The 27,015-nt window shown below is 36.4% G+C and overlaps 1 protein-coding gene across 1 annotated transcript in view; it reads right to left on the reverse strand.

Annotated features, from left to right (window-relative positions):
• Positions 1 to 557: 557 nt before the first annotated feature.
• UHRF2 (ubiquitin like with PHD and ring finger domains 2) overlaps positions 558 to 27,015 on the reverse strand; it is a 178,895-nt gene continuing 152,437 nt past the window's right edge. Inside the window, 7 exon segments of the mRNA XM_021006289.2 lie at positions 558 to 8,570; positions 12,083 to 12,181; positions 15,279 to 15,442; positions 16,000 to 16,120; positions 22,337 to 22,362; positions 22,365 to 22,473; positions 23,478 to 23,640. Of these exon segments, the coding sequence (XP_020861948.1) occupies positions 8,424 to 8,570; positions 12,083 to 12,181; positions 15,279 to 15,442; positions 16,000 to 16,120; positions 22,337 to 22,362; positions 22,365 to 22,473; positions 23,478 to 23,640 (829 nt within the window). The 3' untranslated portion in view covers positions 558 to 8,423.

Below are 27,015 nucleotides of genomic sequence, written 5' to 3' on the forward strand. Positions count from 1 at the left end.
AAAGAATTGAGGCATCAAGGGATTGGAGGTCCCAGTGTGAATGAAGAGTAGGGTTTTGCAAGGGAAGGGAAAGGTGAAAAGCCAATAGACTATGGTTGGCTATGTCAATTTCACAATTCTTGAATATAGAGGCACATTTTATAAGTGATGGCAAGATTAAGGGTATGGTCATCTTTGTGCATGGGTGAGGTAGGGTGGAGTTGTTCACAGGAGGTTGAGTAACTGAATGGCTATGGTGTTTGAGGGAGAGTCAGCATGTATGCTCAAGTCCCCTAGCATGAGGAGAGAAGAAAAACTGTGAGCCAGGTACTGAACTCATTAAAGAAGGAAGGGGAGTGTCAGGGGTGGGGTGGGGTGGGAAGGTTGTGGTTCTATAGAGAACAGCTACCAAGATTTTGATTGGGTGATATATATATGACTAACATGAACCTGAAAGGAAGAGTGGTTACTGAGAGTCAGAGAAAGTGGAAGACTCTGGAAGGGGCAATGGGGAGCAAGAAGTATTCCACCTAGTGAGTCGAAGAAAACAAGCCCATAAAAACCAAATCAATAACCAATGATGAAGAGGTTTTTTTATTTATTGTTAGATTCTACATTGTTAGTCATGGAGATTTAAATAATTCAGCTGTATGTTTGCTCCTGGATTGATTTTATTCCAAATATTCTTTTTACCACAAAACACATGTAGGTAGGTGAATTTTTTAATCACCATTCATGACAGGCGAGGTAAAGGACATGACGTTGAGCCTTTCCCATTGCTATCATATATCTCAGCCCTAAAGAGAAATTTGAAAAACATGAAATCAACCAATTACAGTCTTCATTAGCCCCTTATGGCTCCCACCATAGCTCCTACTTACTCTCCCACAACACTCCAACCAAACCTTTTCACTCTTGAATGTGCATCTCATGCCTTGTACCTTCAGGTGAGGCATTTGAAATGTACACAAGGATTCAATGACAAGCTGCTAAAATCTGATGAAACCCATAGAAGGCCATGAAATTTTAATCCATATAGCTAAATATTTGAAGCAGTTATCAGAATCCATTTTTATGAACTTCGCTTCCTGGCTTTGAGTAATGAAATAAGTACATGTGGCATCTGTGGCATCCTCCTCTCACATGTAGGTTCCTCAGAATAGCTACTTACACCAGGTTCAAGGTACTTTTGGGGGGTCTATATCCACTCGAGCCCCAATGTGTTTGTAGTTTATAATCTATTTAGTCAGAATACTATATCAAGTTAATATATCAAGATTGCAATAGAACATTCCCCCAATGAGCGGAGGGACACATTGTCCAACAGCTATACATATCACCAGTGGAGAAAGTGAATATGACTGGAGCTCACACATCAGGGAAAGTGTTCAACTTGTCCCTCCATTGTTAGAGGAGGTCTGATGCCTTCTGGTGACATCACCACACTGCATTCACTAGGCCTCTCTTCCCTAGATGCTTTTTCTGTTGGGCTGGTGCCTCCCTGGGTCCATTGCTCTGCTGGTCTTACAGGGATTCAGCCTGCTAGGGTATAAGAGTGAAAGCGTTAAAACCTTCTCTGTAAGGTAAGGTTCACAAAAGGTAACCAAAACCACTATATCTTTACCATTGGTGAAGATTAGATCTTCCCCTTCTCCATTTGGGATTTCAGTTACATTCATGTCCAACATACCCACTAAGAAATTTTTGGATTTAAGCTGCAGCAAAAAGTAGGCTTACATAGCCATGGTCAGTGGTCTCTACTTACCTAGCCCCAGTTCTTTGTTATTTTTATCTGTGAGAAGCAAAGCCCAAGCATCTTGGCACTGAAAACATATTTATACAAAAGCACGAATCATGTTCAGAACTGGAAGGGATCCAAGTCCAAAGCCCTCATTTTACAGATGAGGGAAAATGAGGCCCAGAGAAGCAACCAAGACTTTCTTGAGCTCACACAGATGACCTTATTTCCAAGTTCTCTACTCCAAATCCAACACTTCCCACTGCATTGTTTCTCAAATTCTGATCCTCAGGTCTCTGCCTATTACATTTAGACATCCCTTGAAATGTTATTTATACAACTTTGGGTATGACATTTTGGTCAGAAAAACACTCTAATGACCAAAATAATACAAACCCTTAAGCTAGGGAGGGTTCAGATAGCACCAGGCAGCAGTGCTGGTCATCCTGAAAGTATTCAAACTTCCCTCAAATGTTTCTGCTGCTGAGAACCTGATTCTGATAGCAGCTCAATGCTGTTAATGGCCAGAGAGGCATAAGATACAGATTCTTTCTTCATGAGGTTGAGACACTAATAAAGCAGTTACTCAAAACAAGAATCTGGCACTCTGGGTGGAAAAAAAAAGGAAAACTCACTTGCATTGCAGAAGATGCTTTACTGAACACGTACTACTGCATGAGCATTAAGGTTCCCAAAATAAATTATCTGGATGTTTTTATTGGCTAGAAAGACTTTCAAATACATTCCAAAGACAAGGAGGAAAATACTTTCCATGGAAGGACAGACAGTTGGATTGACTGTTAGAACAGAAAACGGCAAGTAGGCAGCACAATAAGGTGGTATGTGGTGGCTGGATTGGGGAACAGATTGCCACCAATGCTGCTTCTGCATTTTCTCTGAAACAAGTGTCTCATTTGACATTGTGCGACATTCAGAAAAGAGTCCTTTTGCAGGATCTACACTTTTTTTTTGAGCATGGGACTACTCCAGAGAGGAGAGGCTGAAAAAGATCAATTCCTTAGCAAAGATCTTTATGGACTGTACTTGAGGGACCATAGCTTTGTATCATTTTCAAGACATCAGCTATTCAAGGGCCAATGCCACTCGAGTTCCAGGTTCATTGTTAAAATGGAAAGGGATCTAAAACAAACTTACGCAATCAGAATCTTTCAGTTAAGGTCCTTTCATGTGAAAGCTGGCCAGGTCACAATCTATTCTACTTCGGACAATCTGTGTTTCTCCAAGTAGAAGGCTGGCTTTTCAGTAGGCAAAGGGAGACAGTACAAGGAACACTCCATAGAAAATATGCAAACATCCTAGTGTGGACAACTAATTATGGTGAAGTCTTACTAGGAGACCACATCTAATTGAAAGGTATCTGCCTAACTTGCCAAGTTTTCTTTACAAACTTTAGGCTATAAATAACATACACCTAGATCCCAAAGGTATCTGCCTGATAATTTGTGTGTACGTATGCTGAATCTGTAGGTTTCTGAAGTTTCTCTGGAAGCATACTAGTTAGGATATTTGTCTACTTCATTTTTCTACCCCAAAATGAGAAGATAAAGATTTGATAGAAAGAAAAATTTAAATTTATAAATCTCTCCTAAAATTTTATTTGGGGTAGAAGTAGGAAGGGGTGATTGGGACCAGATAACTTTGTAAACCTCTTGGTGACACATGGTAAATTAGGAGGGGTTCATTGTGAAGTAGAGTGAAGAGAAGATAAATCTAGTCGATACTATTCTGGTTGGCATTAAACAATGAATTAAATTCACACATTCTAATACAAGGTCAGTAGCTGGTCAGACATAGATAATACTCAGAAGACTTGCATATAGCTAATCTGTCCTTCACACTGTCCTGAGGTTTCTCAGGGGCCAAGGACTCTTCTTTTTGGGTCTTCATGGAGAAGACACAGGTAGTAAAGATCTAATAAATTAGACTGAATTTTTAAGGAGCTTTTAAAAATTTTACTGTAGTTGGTTAGGAAATCACAATTATTAATAAGTGAATTCACTGTGAAGGGCTGTGCCCTTTGAATCAACTACATATCTGGAACACTGTCTTGGGCCAGTACTAAATTAGGCTTTTGGAGGGTCCTTTTTGTCTTTAAGGATATCATATGAACAACAGAAATTATAGTTCCCAAAAGGGTGTAAAAAAGGCCACAAAACTTAGAGTCACACAATGTTAGAGTTTTCTGAAAGGGACATCAATGCTTTTGCATTGTATAATTCCAATTTAAGAGTTACTGGTAGGGCAAGGAATTCAGGAAGGAAACTACAAAACTCAGGTGAAACAGCTATGAAGGCTAATGTTTAATACTTCTCTAACAGTACAGCATGTTAACTAGGTCTTATCCACAGTTCTCATGGAGTCACTACTCTTTGTGTCTTGAAATAAAAGGTTATCTCTACACCAGGAGTTCTTAACTTGAGGTATGTGAACTTTAAAAAAAAATCACGACTGTACTCAGTACAATTTCCTTTGTAACCTACGTATTTTATTTATACATTTAAAGGCCCATTTTGAGGTACAAATAAATTTACTGATAAGCTAGAATGTTGGGCTAAATATAATTAGATAAACAGAGGTAAATGTAAAGTCCAGTATGGGTTCAAAAAATTAGTATCACAAGTACAAGGTGGTAGAGGCCTGGAAATTTAGATAGCAAAAGATCTAAAAAATACTAGGCTGGTTTTTTGGTGTTTTTTTTTTTTTTCGGTGAACTGCAAGCTCAGTGAGTCAACAAGGTGCTATGAAAACCAAAAATGCTAATGTAATCTTAGGTTTTTTTTTTTTTAAAGAAAAAGGATAGTTGCTGGAATTAGGGGAAAGATTGTGCCTCTTTCTGCCCTAGCAAGACACATCTGCAGTACATTCTTCATGTCTTCATATCTCCATTTTAGGAAAAACGCTGATAAGATGGAGTATCCAGAGGAAGGCAAGTAGGAATGGTAGAAGGCCTCAGGTTTATGCCATATGAAGATCAGTCAAAGGAATTAGTGTTCTTTTTATCGTGGAGAACATCAAACTTGGGTGGGAAGACGATAGGTATATCTCCAGGAAGAAGAGGGGTTAGATTTTTCTGCCTGGCTTCAGAAAGTAAAGTAGGAACCATAGTTAGAAGTTTTACAGGGGCAGTTCTGCTTGAAGTTAGCAAAAACTTTCAAATAATTAGAGCTGTGAAAAAGTAGAATGCGCTAGGTTGAAAGGTCCCACTTTCATTAAAAAGTGTCAAACAATGTTAGAAATATATAGCAGGTTTCTTTTTCAGATAAAGGCTGGAGTAGGGCCTTTGAGGTGGTGCAGTACATAGTGTGTCGGGCCTACCGTCAGAAAGATGAGTATTCCCAAGTTCAAATGTGGCCTCAGATGTCAGCTGTGTGACCCTGGGCAAGTTACTCAACCCTGTTTGCCTCAGTTTCCTCATCTATAATATGAGCTGAAGAAAGAAATGGCAAACCACTCTAGTATATCTGAAAAGAAAATCCCATGCAGAGTTGTGAACAGTCAGACATCACTGAAAAATGACTTAAACAAATGGCCTTTGAGGTGCCCTTCCAGCACTAAGGCTACATTTCATGGCATAGAATGAGTAGAATAATTTAGAAGCTAAAGTCCTACATTAATGTCAGGTACTATTATCTATGAATTTAAGTTCCAAATTAAATATTCCAATTCAAATTTCACAATGCTAAGTGAATATTTAAAACACAAGGATATGTTTTTTAAAAACTACAATTCCTGATGAAGGGAACATTTTGGGTCCTTAACAACCATGAAAACTTTTTGCTGTGTGTGTGGGCACACATTTATACACTCCCATACAAAAAAAAAAAAAGAATTCAACGAAGTGCTTTGTCTGCTCTCTGGGTTTGGAAAGAAAATTACTTCTCTTATGATGTTTTGGTGAGCTTACTTCAAGTGGATCTGTGACCTCATTGATTTAAGCAGTTCTTCCAATGATGGCAGAGAGCTCAGGCAGAGCCTTGGGGACACACACCCACAGAGATTGAAAAAGAGATGATAATCCAACAAACAAGACTGAAGAGGAAAATATGCACATGGGCTGGTCATTATTAAGGTTGTCTGGATAGCTCTTTCTGGGTAACAAGATCTGAAACATATGTCCCCCAAACCTTTGGTATCATCCCCTTTCTTCATATGCCTTAATGCCCTCAAAACTGTGTTGCCTCCAAGATGAACCTTCTTGTATATACTTAGTTTAGTTCAGCTGCTTATCCCATCTTTATTTTCTTCAATGCTACTTCCACTTCAGGAATCATATTTGGACTGTGATACTGAATCCAAATGTGATGTGTCTCTATCCTTTTGTAACGAAAAAAATGTTATAAAAGTTTTGCAGATCTTTCCAATCTTTCATTTGCTGTCCTCCTGGCAGTGGCATCTTTAAATGCCCTTGGTATCTTAGGTATCTTCTCTTGCCAAACTTCCTTTGAATTTGTTTTTCCTTCTACTGTTTCTTGCTATTTTAGAAACAGTACTGTTCGTCATCTTCCATCTTCCTTTTCTGTAAGATGTTACAAATAAGTTTATCATATAAACTTGTGTTGTCCTTCATTGCCACATTTTTTAAAAAGCATTTCAAATACATATAAACAAGAATTTGTCTCCTAAGTGATTAATTTTTCGAAATTCCCGTCATGATTTTTATGCGTAGGTAAATTTAGGCTATCTTCTTTACCAAAGATTGAAATGTTGAAATACCTTAAAAACAGTGACCTGAAGTCACATGAGGCAGTTTCTTCTATGTGCGTTACTTCTCATTTAAAATGCTTGTATTCATATATTCTTTATCACAGAAACAGAAAAGGGATTGAACAATAAATGACAGTCATTTTTAGGGACACTGGTATGAAGCTACAGGAAAAAAATCCATGTGATTTTCGGATAATTTCATCCAAACTCGTTTATCCATACTTGAATTTTTCTGCTACTATGAAGACGACATTATAAAAAAGGTGGATAAGCTTCTGTGCTTTCTTAAGAGATACAGAAATTTCTGTTTGAAAATTTTAATAATTTTTAAAAACTAAAAATATTAGCACTCTGCTTATGACATAAGTCATAGAAACAGATGACTAGTTAAGGACTTTAATACTCTGCCCTATCAGTATAAGATGCCTGTTTGTCAAAAGATTTTCTCTCTAAAATATTAAGTCATCTAAACAGTTATATCAAGTGGAGATGGTACAAACAAAAAGCTATACCTAGTTCACAAGAATACTGGAAAAGGAAAATGTAACCTTAGTGAAGTAAATGACAAGAATTAAGATTGAGTAGCCCCTCCTCCCCAAATTAAAACTCATTTACCTAGGTTGCTAAGGGGAGAGCCTCAAGAGATGAACGTAGCCTATTATAAACTAGAAACACAGAAATAACTTATCTCTGGACGTATTAAGATGTGTTTCTCCTTTCTTATGTAAAAAAAAAAGGATATTGGTGAATATTCTGATATTTTAAACATATAATGCCTTGCTTAAAATGAGAATTATGAAAAAGATGGCCCTGAGAGTTTTTTGTACTACGAGCTTTGTGAAGTCAGAGTAATTTACAACCAAACTCAAGCTCAATTTTCACAAGTTAAGCACTAGACAATGCAAATAATTATAGTCCTCACAAAAATTTAAATACAATTTTGTACAAAATGTCTATCCTATAAAAATTCCTCATGGAACAAACTCCTGAAGTGATTACTTCTTAAAACTCATGATGTCAGCAAAGATGTGCAACTCGAGGCAACAAAAATAATGATTTTTTTTGAATCATAAAATATTTAATAAGGTACAACTTTGGGGGAATATACTGTATATAAAATTTAAGATCACAATATGAAGCGATTTCAACCCTCTCCAAGCTAGCAATGCAATGCGCTGCAGATGTGTTCGCCACTGTTAACAAGATCTAGTGAAAGCATACATTTTTAAACACAAAAGTGGCTTGTTTAATAAAACCGTTTTTTACACAATGAGAATGTTTTGAATACCTCTTTTAAGTGCAAAAAACACTGATCACATTACACTAATGTAGCAACAATGCATCCATATTGTTTTCATTAGTCATTAGTAGTCAACCTGCATAAGATACAAGAAGAAAGCACAATGAAGCTCACAAAAAATAGACAGAATCAGCCCGTTCTTGCAAAACAAAACAAAAAAACCATCATAATGGAAGAAAAGATGATTTAAAAAAGGATTATGCACACCATATAATCTGGCTTAAGTGCTGCTAATTATTCTTCGGGAAAATCAAATTGCATGGACCAGGTAAACTAATATTCAGGAGGCAGTAGGCAGCTAAAATTTCAGTTGACCAATTAGCTTTTTAAAAACATCCCCAAATCCCTTTCCTCTGTCCTGAGGTAGTTGCAAAATAAAACAAATCATAAATTGTGCATCAACTAGGCTGACCAGTCAGGGTTGAAGCCTCCATTTTTATTAATACTAGTTGTCAATAAGCAACAAGTGGGCCCTACCTTTTGGTGTTGAAAGACAGTTGATAAATGGATTTCTTACTACAAAAAAAAAAATGGTGGCAAGGTGGGAAAGAGGGTTAGCGGCTTCAGAATGTGAAAATCTGCTGAGTCCCAGTAAGTCTATTGGTCCACTGTTGTCTTTTCTCTCATGATAGAATTGTCTTATTGTCTATAAAGTCACTGGAGTAGTAGAAGCTGGACATGTCATCGTCCTTTGCTATAGCCAGGAAAGAACTGGTCAAGTAATGTCTGCAGGATCTTGTTGGGAACCATAGTATAGTCTCTTCCAAGGTCATGACGACAAGCAGGACAGGTGAAAACTTCAGCTCGAAAGGATCGCTGTAAGCAACTCTAAGACACACAAAAGAGAAAATCAATTTTGAAGCTTGAGAGTAGTTGCCAGAGAAAACCCAGCATTTACTGAAAATCTTCCTTCAAGCCCCATATAGCAGATGAAAATGATCTCTCCAGTTTTTAATTTTTTCACAGCATTTTGCCCCAATCTCTCCTCTGCATTCATAGTAATTCGTATACTTGTCCCATTGTCACTACATTAATTGTGAGCTCTTTTAGAGGAAAGCTCCTGTGATGATCAACTCTTGGGTTTAGAACTAGAAGGGATCTTAGAGGCCATTGAGTCCAATCCCCTAATTCCAGAAATTATCTGTCTATCCTGAGAGAGGCAGTGTGGTATAGTGGATAAAGTGGGTCTTGAAGCAAGAAAGATCCGAGTCCAAATCTTGCCTTTGACAAAAACTGGGCCAAGTTACAACCTTTAGGTTCAGAGAAGGTGCCAGTTTGGGTTGAAAAAAGGAGCCTCCTTATTCCAAAGTCCCCTAACCCAATGAAGCCACAGGCCCAGTGCTCAACCTATTCTTGGTGTCTTGCCCATGGTAGGTGTACTGAATGTTGAATTGAAATCAACTGTATTGTTAAACAAGAAGGAGGAAAGATATAAAGGAAATGACATTTTTCTTTTGACCACAGAAAACCCATTAAGCATAGTCTATTTATTCCTCTTCATACTACACTCCTGACTCCCTTGAACTTTCTCTATAATGTTCCAGAAACCTCTTTACCTTAGAAGCTCACTCTCGTCCCTAGACTTCACACACTGGATCCTCAAGGCCAGCCGTGTCTTCATTGCTTTCCAGGCTGCACTCATGTTCTACTCAGCTTCAAAAAGCCCTCAATCCATCTATCCATGTAGTTATTCCACGTCTTTCCTACCTTTTGTGCCTAAATTCCTTGAGAATGCCACCTACAATAGATGCCGCCACTTCTTTTCCTTTTTATTCTCTTCTTAATCCTCTAACAGTCTGGCTTCCAACCTCATCATTGAATTGAAACTGCACTCTCTCAAGTTACTAATAATCTCTTTAATGACAAATGTATTGGCCTTTTCTCAGTGTTTGTCTTTCCTAATCTCTTTAGCCTGATACCATCAATCACTCTCTTCCCTCTTGGTACCCTCTTCTCTCCAGGTTTTTGGAACACCACTTTCTCCTAGCTCTCCTGCTCCTACCTATCCGACTGCTCCTTCTTTGTCTCCTTTGCTGGATCTCCATCCAGGTCACCCACTAATTGTGGGTATCCCACAGGGCTCTGTCCTGGCCCCTCTTCAATCAAGCAATCAATATTTATTAAGCACCTACTATGCTATATTAGGCACTGTGCTAAGCAGTGAAGGTTAAAAAAAGAGGGAAGAGACAATTTCTGCCTTCAAGGAGCTTACAGTCTAATGGGGAGACCACAAGCAAACAAATATACATAAAGAAAACTGCATACAAGATAAATAGGAAATGATTAAAAGAAGAAAGGCACTGGAATTAAGAAGGTTCAGGGAAGGCTTCCTGTAGAAAGTAGAATTTTAGTTGGGACCTAAAGGAAGTCAAGTTGGTTGGTAGTCAGAGCAGAGGAGGGAGAGCATTCTAGGCATGGGAGACAGCAAGAGAGAATGCTGGGAGCCAAGAGTACTCCTATCTCTCTCCCCTTCTCTACCTATCCAGTGCCAATATCTCTGCTGACCTCCCATCTCTTCCCAACTGCATATTGGACATCTTGAACTGGAAATCTCATGAATAACTTAAAATCAGTATGTCTAAAACAGAACTCATTTTTCCACTCAAACCTTTCCCATTTTCAAACTTCTCTATTACTGTCAAAGGCACCACCATCTCCTAGTCACTCATTCTACCAGGTGCCATTCTTCATGACTCATTCTTTTATTCCTCATTTCAAACTGCTGCCAAGGTCTGCCAAGTCCACCTCTGTAACAGCTCTTGAATACAGCTCCTCTCTTCTGCTACTGCCTTCACTCTCGTGTAGGCTGTTTGGGCCTGGACTAATGCAACAACTTGCTCCCTGATCTGCCTGCCCCAAGTCTTTTCCTATTCCATTCATCCTCTACTCAGCTGTTGAACTGATCTTCCTAAAGAAGGTCTGACCACATCAACCCTCTCCTTACACCCCACTCAAACTCCAGTGTCTCCCTATCACTTCTAGGATCAAATAGAAAATCCTTTGTGTGGAGTTAAAAGCCCTTCATAACCTAGCCTCTCTACCTTTCTAGTCTTTTTACCCTTTACACTCTTTTATGGAATCTTTAATCCAATGACACTTTTGCTGTTCTCCAACACAAGACACTGCTGACTCTGGGTATTTTCACTGGCTGTCCCTCCATGCCGGAATATCCTCTGCCTCTTGTATTCCCTGCCCTCCTTCCAACCCCTAAACTAAAATCTCATCTTCTTGTGAAAGCCTCCTCCAAAACTATCAACTGAAGTGCATTCTCTTTGATGATTATGTCTAATATATTCTTAATATAGTTTGTTTGTACATAAGTGTTTGCTTGTGTTCTCCCTCACTAGCTTGTGAGCTTCTCTATAGCAGAGACTGTTTTTTGCCCCTCTTTGTACCTCCAATGCTTTTAACACAGTGCCTGTCAGTCAAACATTTATTAAGGTGTATTTTGGATGACTAATCCTGGACTTTCTCTACCATGCCCCTGCTGTTCTGGGTACCTTAAGCTGCCCTTCTTGCTCCATTCTTCTCCACTGCTTCACAGTTTCCTTTTATGTGTTTTCTTCCCCCATTATAATGTAAGCTCCTTGAGGGCGAGGAATGTCATTATTTTTGCTTATATTTGTATTGCTAGTTCTTAGTACATTATTTGGCATATAGTAAACACTTACTAAATGCCTCTTGACTTTGAGTTACTTCTTTTACATTACAACAATTTCAACCACTGAATGAAAAATGTCTTTCTTCCTATATATAACTATACTCACATCTATTAGTTATGATATTTATACACCATACCTTAAGCAATGTGGCATATAACATTTTTAACTGGTTTGAAGTAGCTGACTTAGAATACAAATACATAATATTTCATATTTATATTAGATCCCCTCAAAAGAAATCAGTTTGTCCCAAAAAGGGCTTCTTTATGGCTTAATTTAAAATGGAATTATGTGAGCCAATCTGGTGTACAGATCATGCTTATAAAATGATTCTAGATAACCTTTTTCATAATACAGTTGTCCCCAAAGTTTTACTGCCATTTTATGTTTTTTTTTTTTAGAGCAGTTTTGAAGCTTTAAACTGCACTAAATCTTTTGGGATACCCTCTATCAGGTAGAAAATTGAAAATCAGCTGTTTTCTGGGTAAAAACAGCAAGTTTCTATTAGCAAATGTGACCACACTCATCATTATAGCACCAAAGTACCTCATCAATTAACTGCTCTTCTTCAAAGAAAAGATGCTTTTCCTGGTCCGCCCCATAAAACATAACAAGCTCAGAACCTGAGCTTTCCCAACAGAATAAGTTCAGTGAGCTCATGCTGTTAACCAGACTTACTTTACAGACATTGTGGAGGCACTCCGTTGTCACTGGCTGGTAGACCAATTCCTGGCAGCAGACACACATGAAAGACTGTTCCAGTATTTTCAGAAAATTCTAGAATAGCACCCAAGAAGCAAAGGTAGAAAGGTTAGCATTTTCTTACAGTTTCCAAATAAAATTTTGAATGAAAGAAAAATTCCTATCTACAGCTAAAATTTTTTATGAGAAAATGAATTTTGCAAATTGGTGTTTCTAACTTCCTGAATCATAGATATATTTCAATAGCAGTTAAAAAGAAAAATCTGCTCCTACATGTTACACTTGGCTTTAACCCCTAAGGCAGCGACACAAATGGGGAGTCCAGGCTCTACAGACACTGCTGCCATTCCCAAGTACTTTCAAATATTTACACCATTGCCTTCCTTTTATGGGGTGAAGCTCAGCTGCAGTTATATGTTAATCTTCTGTAGGTAGTCCTGGACTGTTTTGATTCTTCCTTCTGTTCCTACTCTGTAGACAGTGTTGGAAGTAGCTGAAATGTCCCAGGCACATCTCAAAGGCCATGTATAAGAATAGGGTGGCTCTCCACCTGATAAAAATCATTTATAAGCAAAAGATAGAAGTTCAAAGAGTTCACAACTACTGCTGAATTTGATATAGGAATGCTAATTTTCTGAAGCAGTCAAGAATTTATAGCTTATAAAATGAATAAGGAGAGGAGTGCATTTCTGCTTATGGTATTAGGAAAAAGAGGCACCGCTGAAAGGACTATTCAGGAGACTAGGACCCAGAATTTCAACCCTATACAGAAGCTACAGAATTGGCTCAAGTTGCTTGAAATATTTTTATCTTCAGAAAAGAGGCAAGAGTAGAAAATGCTTTTAAGGACTTGATGTTAGGAGACATGGCCAAATGATTATTTTTTTCCCCCTTAGGATTACTAGACTCTTTTCAGAACTTTGGAAATATTTAAGGAGAGAATGTAGCACCTGCAGAATTAAGGGAAAACAAGAGCTTATATAAATAAATTACTTTCACACATTTCATTTGGCCCTCAATAACTTGGTTAGGTAGGTAGTGAAAGTGTGTATAATCATTCCTGCTTTACAGATGGGTGGATACACTTGAGAGTCAGAGAGAGGTGACCTGCCCATGGTCATACAACTAAGTAAATAATGGGGCCAGCACTTCAAATCAAGTTATTATGACTCCAAAGGTCAAGTACTTTTTCTATTATATGGTGTTATTCCTACAATTGGGTTCATTCAATCATTTGTATAGGTCATTAATAAAATGGAATCAGTACTCCATTACTTAACTGGAATAATTTGCCATGCACATTTTAAGGGAAGTTTGAGAGGGAAAAAAGTAAAGGGAAGAGATGGGCTTTTTGTTTTGTTTTAAAAAGATAAGTAGCTGTATTGGGGGGCAGGGTATGTGTAGTAGGAGGAAAGTTTTTTTGAGTACAATTGTAAGGTTGATTTAAATGTAATTCATAGATTGGCTTTTAACTTTGGTTGATCAAGAGCATATTTTATATTTTAGAAAAATTATAATTTTAAAAAAATTCTCAGGATTAGTTAGTTGCAGGGCAGAGATCAAAGATAACGTATTTCAAAAAGCAGTACATTTAATAGTGTTAGGACACTCACAACTGAAACCATGGTGCAATAGAAAAGAGCAGCAGGTTTGGAGTCAAAGGAGTAGAGTTTGAATCCTGGCCCTATTATTTACTCCTTACATCATCTTGGGCAAGTCACTTTGCTTCTCTTCAACACATTTGGTTTCATTCCTAAAATGTGTGGGTAGGATGAGATGATCTCCACATCTCTTCCAGCTCTCAAACAATCATCCCATGACCCCAAGAAAAAGAAGAAAAACATTTTTCTCCTTTCCCTTTTCTTAGTCTCTCTTCACATGAAATGATTAGCTTGGAATGAGAGAAACATGAGAGAAAAGTTTGCGCAGTCACAGCCTTTACAATCACCCAGATTGATGATATTTTAGAGCTAGAAGAGATAATTCAATTAAAAAAGTATTTAAAAATGTTTCCTATGTGTTATGATACTATGATCATAAATGTGATATGGCTTAGAGATCTAGTCAAACCCATTAATTTTAATAACATGAAAACTGAGGCTGAGAAAAGGGAAATAACTTAGTCCAACTCTTGGCTTCTTAGTGGTAGAACCAAAGTCAGAGCCTAGGCCTCTGGACTCTTGTTCCAGGCTTCTTTTGGCCTTCTGCAGACTTAACTGGAATTCCTTGCTTTCCTGTGCACATAAACGTTATGTTTCTACAAGAATAAAGATGCACTTACAGGATGCTTCCTTAATGCTAATCTAAAATACCTGAAATGTCAACAGCTATATTTTGATGTCCCCTCACCCCAAACTACTCTGCAATCGAATCTATAAAGCATTAGCAGAAATGACAACTCTATAATTTGGTAAATGAGGATGCAATAATACCAATAATAACATACATTTCTAGAGAATAAGGCTTATAAAATGTTTTCTCTCTTAAATAACTTTGTGAAGAAATTAGGTGGGGCAAAATTATTATCACTGCAATTTACTGATACGAAAATGGAAGATGAGTGAATTTAAGTGACTTGCCTAGGGTTATATAGTTAATAAATATGACTACTAGTATTTAAACCCAGATTCTCCTTCAAATTCAATGCCCTACACCACACTGCTTCATAAATAACCAAAAATATATTGAAACACTTTCAAAGTACATTACACATGTGGTATGTAGCTTTTAAAGAGATCAGTTTCTACAAGTTGTATATTTGTGTTTTCTGAACTGTACCTAGTTGCATAAATGAGTAAAATGAGAACAACATAAGTCAGAGTTATGATAGAGACATTTTCCTGGGCTTTAGAAGAATACACTTACAAAACTTGGCTTTGTTAGGATTGCTTGCCAATATGCAGTTACATATAACAAATTGCTAGTTAAAGAAAATTCAAGGGGTAACATCCAAAAGGCCTGGTAGCACAGGTAAAAACAGATCTTATACTTGGCTATTATCTCTGAAAAGAATACACAAGCACCTGTAATTTCTAGTTAACATGATGTCTCTAGTGAATGACAAGCAAGAAGATAGACATCTGTAAGAATCAGAAAGCCCTACAACCTCAACAGAGGAAATGTATTTTTTGGTAATTCTTAACACTATAATCATAATTGAATTTGAACATACTGGCCCTTCCTTCAGAGACGCAAGCACTTCATCCCACAGCTTCTGGTTCGGGCAGTCTTGTCTGATCAGGCTCTGCTGTTGTGTGGTCAGCTGGAAAGTCTCAGCTTTCCCTTCATCTGTCATTCTTCTGGTTTTGGAGCCACTTCCAGGCTCAACTTGACCTACTGAGATATATTGTCAGTAGAAAAAAACACAATAGGTCTAAGCAGTACCATGAAGCAAAAAACTAGCAAGTATCAGGAGCTTCATTTGTGAAACAAGTCTAATTAGTTAAATAACCATACTTTCCCTTAGGCAATGGTACAGTTATAGATAAAGGTCAATTATAAAACTGAGCTCAAGAAAAAATTAGAGATCTACAGAATTTTGGAACTGTCAGGATGCTGCAAGGTCTGTCAAAATCTCTCGTTTTATTTATAAGGGAAATGAGACCCAGTGGAGTGAAGTCCACAGCGATGTAACTACTGGTAGAGCCAGAATTAGGGCCTAGCCATTCTCTTTCTTATTTGTTTTGCCTATTAATGACGGACAGTATGTGTTTTTAATTACTTTCAAAATAAAAAGTAAATTAAAAACACATGAAAAAAATCATTATTTTGACATTAGGTCCTTAGTCTAAAGTGAAAGCAATATCCTTTCTCCAATCCCTCAATAATCAAAATTGTTTTCTTCTTAGTTTGCAAAACTATTTTATGACGTTTCCAAAAATCACATAACATACCATCAATTGATCTTTTCTGTTTGTCATTGCTTCGTTTGCTTGGACCCTTCACCACAGGTGGCTTTTTAATGTTATCTTTCTTTTCTTTACTTGCCATGGCTTTTTCATAGCCTGGTGGATACTAAAAGAGAACAAAACCGAGTTTTAAACACAATTTTTTAAAACGAGGGACATGAATTCTGAAAGGGAACTAAAAAAACAAAACAAAAAAACAAGGCACTAGAGGAAAGCTAAATACTTCCATATCAAAAGTCTTCAAAGGAAACAAAGTTACCTAAAACTTTTAAATAATTTGAAGAATTTACAGAAACCAGAAAAACAGCAAAGTCTCTAATTTTGCTCAAAATAAAAATGTGATTATAAAGAACAAAGTAAATGTGTCCCAATGCACAGTCCAGGTATCTCTAAGAGTGGTCAGAACTAAGAGACTGAGAGGCTATTTAATGGTGAGGAGTGATGACTGTAGGGGAGATCTGGAAATGAGAAGAATGAGTTTGAACATTCTGGGGGGGTATTAGGAGAAAAGAAAGTCATCTAGAGAAATGAAACCCATTAACTGTAAACTGTTAAAGACATCTGACCAAACATACAACATAAACAACAAAAACATGCATAAATGTTTTTATTCTATATTGATAGAATTATTCCAAACTATCTTGACAATCAATCTAATTTGATTTAAGCTTGAGTTGCCTCAGTCACACTGTTTCCCTTATTAAGCTGGCATGCTCCTAAAAGTCTCAATTCACTTTTAAGAATCTAGGAAATAAAATAGACATCAGAAGAATCCACCCATCACCACGTGCAAGAGATCCCAAAATGAAAACTTCCAGGAATATTGTAGCCAAATCCCAGAACTCAGAGGTCAAGGAAAAAGACTTCAAGCAGTGAGAAAGAAACCCATTCAAATACTGTAGTGTCACAGTCAGGATCACATAAGATTTAGTAGCTATCACATTAAAGGAATGTGGAGCTTGGAATGATTTTCAGAAAGTCAAAAGACCTGAGATTACAACCAAGAATAACGCACTCAGCAAAACCAAGCATAATCCTTTTGGGGAGGGCAATGGACATTCCATGAAATAGAGGACTACCAAGGACTCCTGATGAAAAGACTAGGCATAAATAGAAAATGTGACATTCAAATACAAGACTCAAAAGAAGTATAAAAGGGTAATCATGAAAGAGAAATCATAATGGACTCAATAATGCTAAACTATTTACCTTCCTATATGGGAAAATGATACATTTATCCTCTAAGAACTTTATCATTATTAGGACAGTAAGAAAGATTATACTTAGAAAGAATGTTCAGGAGTGAAGTTATGTTGGGATGATGTTTTAAAAAAAAAAAACCCAACCCAAATACATAGGCAAGAGGGATGCTGTACAAGAGAGGAGGAGAGAAAGAATGGGGAAAATAATCTCACATAAAAAAAGGTAAGCAAGGAAGAGTTTTTACAGTGGATGCAAAAATGGGGGGGGTGTGGGGTACAATGCTTGAAGCTCACATCTAAATTAGTTTTGCCTAATTATGTCAGTAAAACTAAATAAAATGCATGAATATCTACAAAAACATAAATTGCCCAGATTAACAGAAGACGAAATAGAATACTTAACCTATCTTACAAAAAGAACTTGAGTAAGCCACCAATGAGCTGCCTAAGAAAAATTCCCCAGGACCATTTGGATTTACAAATGAATTCTACCAAACACTGAAGGAACAATTAATATATACTATATAATACTACATAAACTATTTCCCAATACTATATAAACTATTTGAAAAGACAGGTAAAGAACCCCAAATTCCTTTTATGAAACAAATGTGGTTTTGATACCTAAACCAGGGAAAGTAAAAACAGAGGAAGAGAAAACTACAGGCCAATTTTCTTTTCTTTTTTTTTTTTGACAAATTTTCTTAATGAACATTGATGCAAAATTTTAAATAAAATACTAACAAGAAGATTACAGCGATATATCACAAAGATCATACACTATGACCAGGTGGCATTTATAACAGGAATGCAGGACTGATTCAACATGAGGAAACTATCAGCATAACTGACCATTTCAATAATATCTATAGCAAGAAGATAAGAAAAAGAAATTGAAGGAATAAAAATAGGCAATGAAGAAACAAAACTATCACTCTTTGAGAAGATATGATGGTATACTTAGAGAACCCTAGAGAATCAACAAAAATACTAGCTGAAATAATGAACAACTGCAGCAAAAGTTGCAGGATATAAGATATACCCACATAAATAATCTCTATATCCTACTAACAAAACCCAGCCGGAAGAGGTAGAGAAATTCCATTTAAAATAACTGTAGAAAAGATAAAATACTTGGGAGTCTATCTGCCAAGACAAACCCAGGGATTATATGAAAGCAATTACAAAACATTTTTCATAGAAATACAGATCTAAACAATTGGAGATCTATTAATTTCTCATGGGTTGCCCAAGCCAATATAGTAAAAAATGGCATTTCTACCTAAATTAATTTATTTATTCAATGTCATAAGACTCAAACTATCAAAGAATTATTTTACGCAACTAAGAAAAATAGTAACAAAATTCATATGGGAGTACAAAAGATCAAGAACATAGAGAATTAATGGAAAAAAAAATGTGAAGGTAGGTGGCCTACCAGTTCCAGATTTCAAACTATATTATAAAGTGGTAATCATTAAAAGAGTCTGGTATTGGCTGAGAGGGTGATGGATCAGCGAAACAGATTAGGTACATAATACACAGTAGTAAACGGCCAAAGCAATTTAGTGTTTAATAAATGCAAAGATCTAAGGTTTTGGGGTAAAAATTCAACATTTGACAAAAATCGCTAGGAAAACTGGGAAGCAGTATGGAAGAAAATAGGCATAGACCAGTATTTCATACCATAAATCAAGATAAGGTCAAAATGGATAAATGATTTAGACATAAAGGGTGATATCATAAGGGGAGCATGGCAAAAATGTACGTGTCAGGTCTCTGTATAAGAGAAGAGTTTATGACCAAACAAGAGATGGAAAGGATTACTGGAATTGAAATAAATAATCTTGATCATATGAAATTAAAAACCTTTTGAACAAAACTAAGACTGCCAAAATTAAAAGGAACACAGGAAACTGGAGAAAAATTTTACAGTAAGTTTCTCTGAGAAGTTTCTCACTTCTCAAATAAATAGGGAACTGAACCTGAGTTATAAAAATGAGAGACATTCCCCAGGGGATAAACGGTCAAAGAATATGAACAGGAGTTTTCAGTAGAAATCAAGGCTATCTTTAGTCACATGAAAAAATGCTCTAAATTACTACTGATTGGAGAAATGCACATTTAAAATCTATGAGTTACCACCTCACACCTATCAGATTGGCTAACATGACAGAAAAGGAAAACTACAAATGCTGGAGGGGATATGGAAAAATTGAGATACTAACGCACTGTTAGGTGGAGTTGTAAACTAGTCCACCACTCCGGAAAACAATTTGGAACTATGCCCAAGGGGTTACAAAGCTGTTTATACCCTTTAACCCAGCAATACCACTACTAGGTCTGTATCCCAAAGAGATCAAAGAAAAAGAAAAAAACAATTTATACAAAAATATTTATGGCAGGTCATTTTGTAGTGGCAAAGAATCAGAAACTGAGGGATGCCCATTAATTGGGGAATGGCTGAATAAGTTATGGCATATGATTGTGATGGAATACTATTGTGCTACAAGAAACAACAAAAGCAAGATAGCTTCAGAAAAAACCTGAGAAGACCTATATGAACTCGATTAAAGTGGAACGAACAGAACCAGAACATCGTACATATTAATAGCAATATTGCAATGATCAACTATGAAAGGCTTAGCTACTCTGATCAAGATAATTCCTAAGGATCCATGATGAAAAGTGCTATCCACCTCCAGAGAAAGAGCTGATAAACTCTGAATGAGACTGAAGCATAATTTTTCAAACTTTTTATTGTTTTATTTTGTTTGCATTTTCTTTTATAACATGGCCAAGAAATATGTTTTGTGTGACTTCCCATGTACAATTGATACTATATTGCTCGCCTTCTCAAGGAGGGAAGGTGGTGGGAGTGACAGAATTTTGAAAACAAAATAAAAAAAAAATGTTTGTTTAAAAATTTTTTTACATGTTATTAGGAAATATTTAACTAAATAAATTTTTTTTAAACTAGGCAATGGGGTTAAGTGACTTGCCCAGGGTCACATAGCTAGTGTCAAGTGTCTGAAGCTGGATTTGAACTCTGGTCCTCCTGAGTGACTGCCGGGCTATTGCTCTATCCGCTGCACCACCTGGCTGTCCCAATAAAAATGATTTTTAAAAAAAAGACATTAAGAGAACTGTCTAGCACAGTCTCAGTTTGATGAACAAAGTGGGGCAGAAGATACAGTTTCTCAACCTGTTTTTTTCCTCCCTATAATATTACTTTTTCTTCTTTTTAAAAAAAATTGTAACAGTTGCATCAGATGGCAAATGTTTTAATATAATCTAATGTGAATAACTATTTTAACTGGTTTTGGGTTTTTTTGGGGGGGGCAATTGGGATTAAGTGACTTGCCCAGGGTCACACAGCTACTATATGTCAAGTGTCTGGTGTGAGGCTGGATTTGAACTCAGGTCCTCCTGACTTCAGGGCTGGTACTCTATCTACTGCACCACCTAGCTACCCCCTGTTTTAACTGTTTTAAGGAATGAAAACAGTATGTAATTTTTTAAACAGTTGGAGTTTTTTTAAAAAAGGATTTGCATTAGAAAATATACATATTCACTTGCCTGGATGTTCAAATACTTGTCCAAAATCCAGTCCCAACACATGTAACTAAGGAACAGAACCAAGGTGGAATGATAAGCTGGCCATCTTTACTGGCAGTACAACTGCAGAGCATGGCAGGTCAAAAGTAAAACCATACTTGGAGATAGCATCAGGGACAAAGTCTATGTTATGTGAGAAGTGTGGGAGAGGGCAGGGAGGAGAGGAGAAAAGGGGAGAGCATGCTGAGTCATGTGCGATAACTATACATAAAAACAAACCAAGAACCAAGGTCTTGTGTGTTATTATGTAACATGAGCGCAGGGAAGACGAAAAAGAAAACTAAAAGTTCTAAAGGTGAAGTTGCAGGGAAGCAGATAAATGGAGAGGAAAAAAGAGGTGTGAAGGAAAAGGGAAAGGCAGAAAGCAGACAGACCCTTCTGGTCAAAATCCTCTCCCAAGGGTGCCTTCTTGTCCTACCAGGAAAATTTCCATTTGGGGACTCCTACTCTTAGGATGCCTTAATCCCTTTCTTTCCTTTGAATTCCCTGATATTCCTATCCCTAAATATTGGGAACATCTGACCCATTACTGGGGAACTTTGCTTCTCTGTTCCCACCAGGGCTGTCTTTTTATAATTACTTATTTTAAATATACTTTAACATTTTTTTTGAGCTTTAAAATCTCTCCCTCCATCCTATCCCTCTCTCACCCCTTGAGAAAGCAAGCAGTATGGTATTGATTAGACACATGGAGTCACATAAAATATATTTCCATATCAGCCATGCTACAAAAGAGAAAACACATACACACACACACACACACACACACACACACACACACACACACACAACAAAAGAAAAAAAGTATGCTTCTATCTGCACTCAGAGTTCATCAGTTCTCTCTCTGGAAATGGACAGCATTTTTCATCATGTGTTCTTTCGGACTGTCGTGACTCATCGTCTTGACCACCAGAGTGGCTAAGCCTTTCTAAGCTGAGTATCCTTACAATAACACTGTTACTACATATAATGTTGCCCTCTGCTTACTTCACTTTGCATCAGTTCATATAAGTCTTATCAGGTTTTTGTGAAATCATTCCCCATCTTCTTCTTTTTTTGGGGGGGTTAAGTGACCTGCCCAGGGTCACACAGCTAATGTTGAGTGTTTGGTCTGAGGCTGGATTTGAACTCAGGTCCTCCTGACTTTCAGGGCTGGTGCGCTATCCACTGTGCCATCTGGCTGCCCCCATTCCCCTTATTTCTTATAGCACAATAGTATTTCATCACAATCATATACCACAATTTGTCCAGTCATTCCCAGGACTAATAGTCTTAGACTAAATTCCTACTCTTGGGACACAATCCTTCCTTCTTTGTTCCCGAGGCATTCCCTCTACCTCTGCCACCATGCTCCTTCACAATTCCCTCCTCCTGCTCACAGCCCAAACCACCTCCCTAGGTCACAGTTAGTACTTAATAATTGTGTAAAAGGCGTGCGCGCACACACACACACACACACGTATATTTATTTTAAAAGGTGACGTCTGTAAATGTAATCTGACCTGAACACTTAGACGTAGGTTTTTGACCGTTCTATTCCTTCCGCGGTCCAAGGTGCAGGTTCAACATCATCCCTTCGCAGAAGATAGCGCCAAACCAAGAATCCACATTTTCCAATTTCTGGCCAGTATTTCACCACCTAAATCATATAAGAGCCTAGCACGTTTTATAATGTTTGCCACATTAGTTGTTCAAATTTAAGAAGGGGGAAGAGACTTGCCAATATCAGTTTTCTCATTTTAGGAGGCACATACAAACTAACACAAATACTAAGAAGGAGTAAGGAGAAGAATTATTCTGTAGAATACAATTCTTTTACCTGTTTAACTTTATTCTTGTCACTATTTAAATATAATATGTATCTATTTTGCCAAAACAGCTACATTTTGAATACAGAAAGTGATGAGTACATAGCTATAAAGAGTTTAATACTGTAAAACTTTTTTCTTTGCCCTAATTCTTTAACTTTACTATTTTTACTATTTTAATATAAAATGTATCTACTTTGTTAAAATAGATACATTTTGAGTATACAATGATGAGTACACAGTGATGCGAGGTAGACTATTACATAGTATACATACTGAAAAAATTTTTCAATACAAAATTGATTTCCCAAAAGAGTAAAAAAAATCCCAAGCACACATACAAAGGACATATGCCTATTTTTAATCAGGACTAATAAGCACAATTAATTTCAGAAATCTTTACGAATCTGTAACTATTTGTTTCATTTCCTGAATTGATGCTACCCTGTGTTCATGCTGAAAAGAAAACTAATTATAATAAAAATAAAATTCTTCAATGCTTAAGTTATTCTTTTAAAATGCAAAAATATATGCAGTTTAAGAAACATAAGCTCCACTACTGTCCCTGTTCCAAACATGGCAAATCTCTGTCAAAGCACTTCCCAGGCTATTATAAATCAGTCACGTTTATTATACTAGTACTTCATGAAAAGTTTGCTCTTCATTAATTTATTACACTTCTAGATATTCCCAAAAGGGATATAAGCAAGTTCTCAGGAGAAATGACATGTTGCTACTCTTAATTTCTTCCCTAGTGCTTCTGCAATAGCAGGCTAGGGACAGCAGTCAGAATGCTGTTTTAATGAACAAAATAATGTCATGTTAGATTGAGCACCTTGTAAATTCCATCATATCTGTTGCCTTCCTCAGGAGCATATTTGCTGATTCTCCGGCCTTTCGCACTGCGTATCACTCGAACTGGCTTACCGGCTCTCCAATTCTTTGATTCTCCTCCATTTTTATTATCCAATGGAGCATCACAGTTTAGGGCTAATGCCCTAAGGAAAACATAAAGAAGTCTTCTTCATACCATATAATCATGCTTCCACAAGTACATGATGATATCATATCATTAGCCAAATTAAAAGGTGAATTTTGCCTTACCTGATGGCTTAGAGTCTATGATTCCTTCCATATTATTCCAGATATTAGGATTATGCTTTCCCCAACCAGCAGAGAAGACAGAGAAATCAGTTTTCTGATGCCATCCCCAAAGCCAGGGGAGTGGTTCCCAGAGAGCCTGTGGGTTCTTCTTTAAAGTAGTAACATCTGTGCCATGTATAATAGAAAACAACTGGAAACACATGGTATTTTTTTCTTAAAATAATTTGTGTTGAGAGAATGGGGAACCTTGGAAAACTAAAGCAAGCAAACCACTTTTCAGTTATGGGATTTTATTCGAGTTATTATTTGATTGGGGAAGAGGGGATTGTTGGAATAACGTGGAAAGAATTCTGGAAAACCAGATTTATAAAATAAGGCAAAAATGACCTTTCTAAGCTTCCTTTCCACATTATTCCAGACAATAGATACTTCTAAAGCAATGTTTGTTAGAAAAGACTAAAGCCAAGAAAGACTTATTTAAGAATAACTTCCTAAAAAGGCCTTCAGCAAAAGGATGCATTTGAACATAAGTTAAATACCCAGATGAAAATCAAAGAAGCTCAGAATCTTTGGTAGATCTAGATATTGACAATCTACAAATATGATACAGGGAAGGTGGTACATTTTATGAAAGAAATATTTGATTAGATGATCAAAACTTCCTCAAAAGACTAATATAGCAAGGAAGCAATAGAAATTTTAGCTTCTAAAAGACCTTTTCTAGATAAAGAGTTTATTAGTTTTAAGTATAATTAACTAGGAGCTTTTTAGATGGTTTTGTTACTCTCCTAATCTATAAGAACATCTACTTCTTGATGTTAGGGAAATGATAAGATTGAGAAGACTAAATTCAAAGAAGGAAAAAGTAGCTAACTTTCATTAAAAAACAAGCATCAACCAGTGTCAACCTTGGACAAAGAAAGAGACATCTTTCCTACATAGGACATGGTCCTATATTTACTAACATGAAAGATGTGAATATTCAAAGTAGATCAATAACCTACCCAAATGATAAAACTCTTGATTGGAATTATAGTTTCAAAATAGAATAAGTTAAGGAGCTATTTTTCCTTTAACAGCATCTATAAAAGTCTTAGTAGCTAACAAATCAGGCCAAGTTAGTGGTCCTCTGAGGGTGTTATAAAATACTGATGGATAGACTATAGTATAAGAATATGTACTTCTGAAAAGAAAAAAGTTTTCTAACCTTGGGCTAACACTGAGACTTGTTTTTACAGTATGAGAATTTTAAGGGACAAAATTATTCAAGTATACTTTGAAAATAGGACAGAGGAGAGAACCCTCACTCTATGCTTCACTGAATCTTCTTTGTATAAAGACTAGTAACTACACTATTGCAAGTCCATCAAATTTTATTTTATTTTTTTAACATAATACCTAAGCAACAAGATTCCTGAGGAACAAAATTTATGTACTCTGCTTCAAATTAAGTTTAAAAAAAAGTTGGCACATAATACCTAACAAATTATCATTAAGTCTATGCTTATTTCTCTGCATAAGAAAAATTCCGACCCACTTAATATTTGAAAAGGCCCAAGGAAATGATTCACTAAAAAAGATAAGGGTCTGTCCGTGTAAGAACCATTTAAATTTATCTGTTCTCTGATGACTACAACTTTCAGTTTTTCCTCATGTGAAAAATGTATCTTCAGTTCTGGTATGCCTGGCATAGTAAGTCTGATATATTCTAATTTTCCTGAAATATTGATAAGCAACATAAGTATAATCTTGATGATTACAACTCTGAAAGAATATTTTTCTTAAATGACACAGGTTCATCTCACATCCTGCAGCCACAAAATATTTCCTTTGTCATAATTAAATGGCATTACTGAGTTAAGTATTCTACATTTTCATGTTACTTGGAATTATTTCATAATTTTAAATAAGTACCAATTCCTTACTCATTATTTCAAAGGAGTTGGAGTGGAAAGAGAATAAACATACCAGCAGTCAAATACACTTTTCCATTGTTTGGGTTGTTAGAGTAATGGTACCTTAGCCATCCATTTTTTCCACGGCTTTTTGACAAAAGAGGGCAATAGTGGTAATAACAATAGAACTGACTAAGGTTATAGCTTTATTTATTATTAGCCTTTTTACAGTAAGGGAGCTAGAGAGAAAGGGGTATATGACTCATCCATCATGGCAGTCAGGGTGCACACGCTTCAAAATGATTATTGACTGTGGATGCAAAATATGCTCAAGATTAGCACTGGTCCAATGTCCAAAGATAAGGTCCTATAAATCAGATAAAGCTTGAAGGAAGACAAAACATCAGCAAGTTGGACCACATTATCTTTAAGATCTCTTCCAAAATTCTGAAATTCATAGGATATGTTTAGACTTGTTCTCCAAGCCTCACTAATATGAGCCACAGAGGTCAATATTCTAACCATACAAAATCCTAGAAGTCTAAAATGTTCAGATTGGTGCAGTTTTGGCTACCTATTTAAAATATATTTTGTGGTAAACTAGACGTTAAACTTATTTAGCTTCTCTTCTGTCACTTATGGAACTTGAGAAGAATTTTAAGTTAAATATTACAAATGATGGTTTGTAATAAGAGATTTGTAGTATTCAAATAAAATCATCTTCCTACACATTTGAAGAAAGAAGGTGCACTTTTCTGAAGAAAGCTTAAAAAACAGATCTTAGGGAAATTTCTATGAAGATAAATGTTCAAAAAAAAGATTTAAAACATGTAAAAATGAAACTAGTGGAAACACTCCCAACATTGAAAAAAGATTATTTTGGCTAAGGAGAAGGCATTGTACATGGGAAAAAACGAAAATGAACATAGGCTCAAACTCCTGCTTGAGAAATACCACCCCTAGCAGATTTTTCCTGTGTCCTTGGCTGGTTTAGAAAAAATACAACCTTATTGTCTGGAATAATGTGGAAGGAATACCTGGAAGGTGAACAGGTTCTATATAACCTGACATATAAATCTTTGAAATTATGCTGATATAATAATCAATAACAAGGGAACAAAATTGTGATAATTCTAAGCCAAGAAATATTATAATTATTGAAAAGTGGTCAACAATTTGGCTTTTGCTCAGTTACCCACAAAATTCCTTCAGTTAAGATATGTAACAGACAAAAGAATTTTCAAACTTATTTCTTTATGACAAAGATTCTCATAGAATCACTTAATACTAAAACACTAAACCAGTAAATGATAATGCAGTCATTTATTCACATATTTTGCCAAAGTATTTACTGTATCTAATATTTATATTAAC

The sequence above is a fragment of the Phascolarctos cinereus genome, unplaced genomic scaffold, assembly GCF_003287225.1.
Source record: "Phascolarctos cinereus isolate Bilbo 61053 unplaced genomic scaffold, phaCin_HiC Scaffold_4;HRSCAF=312, whole genome shotgun sequence".
Lineage (NCBI taxonomy): Eukaryota > Metazoa > Chordata > Mammalia > Diprotodontia > Phascolarctidae > Phascolarctos > Phascolarctos cinereus.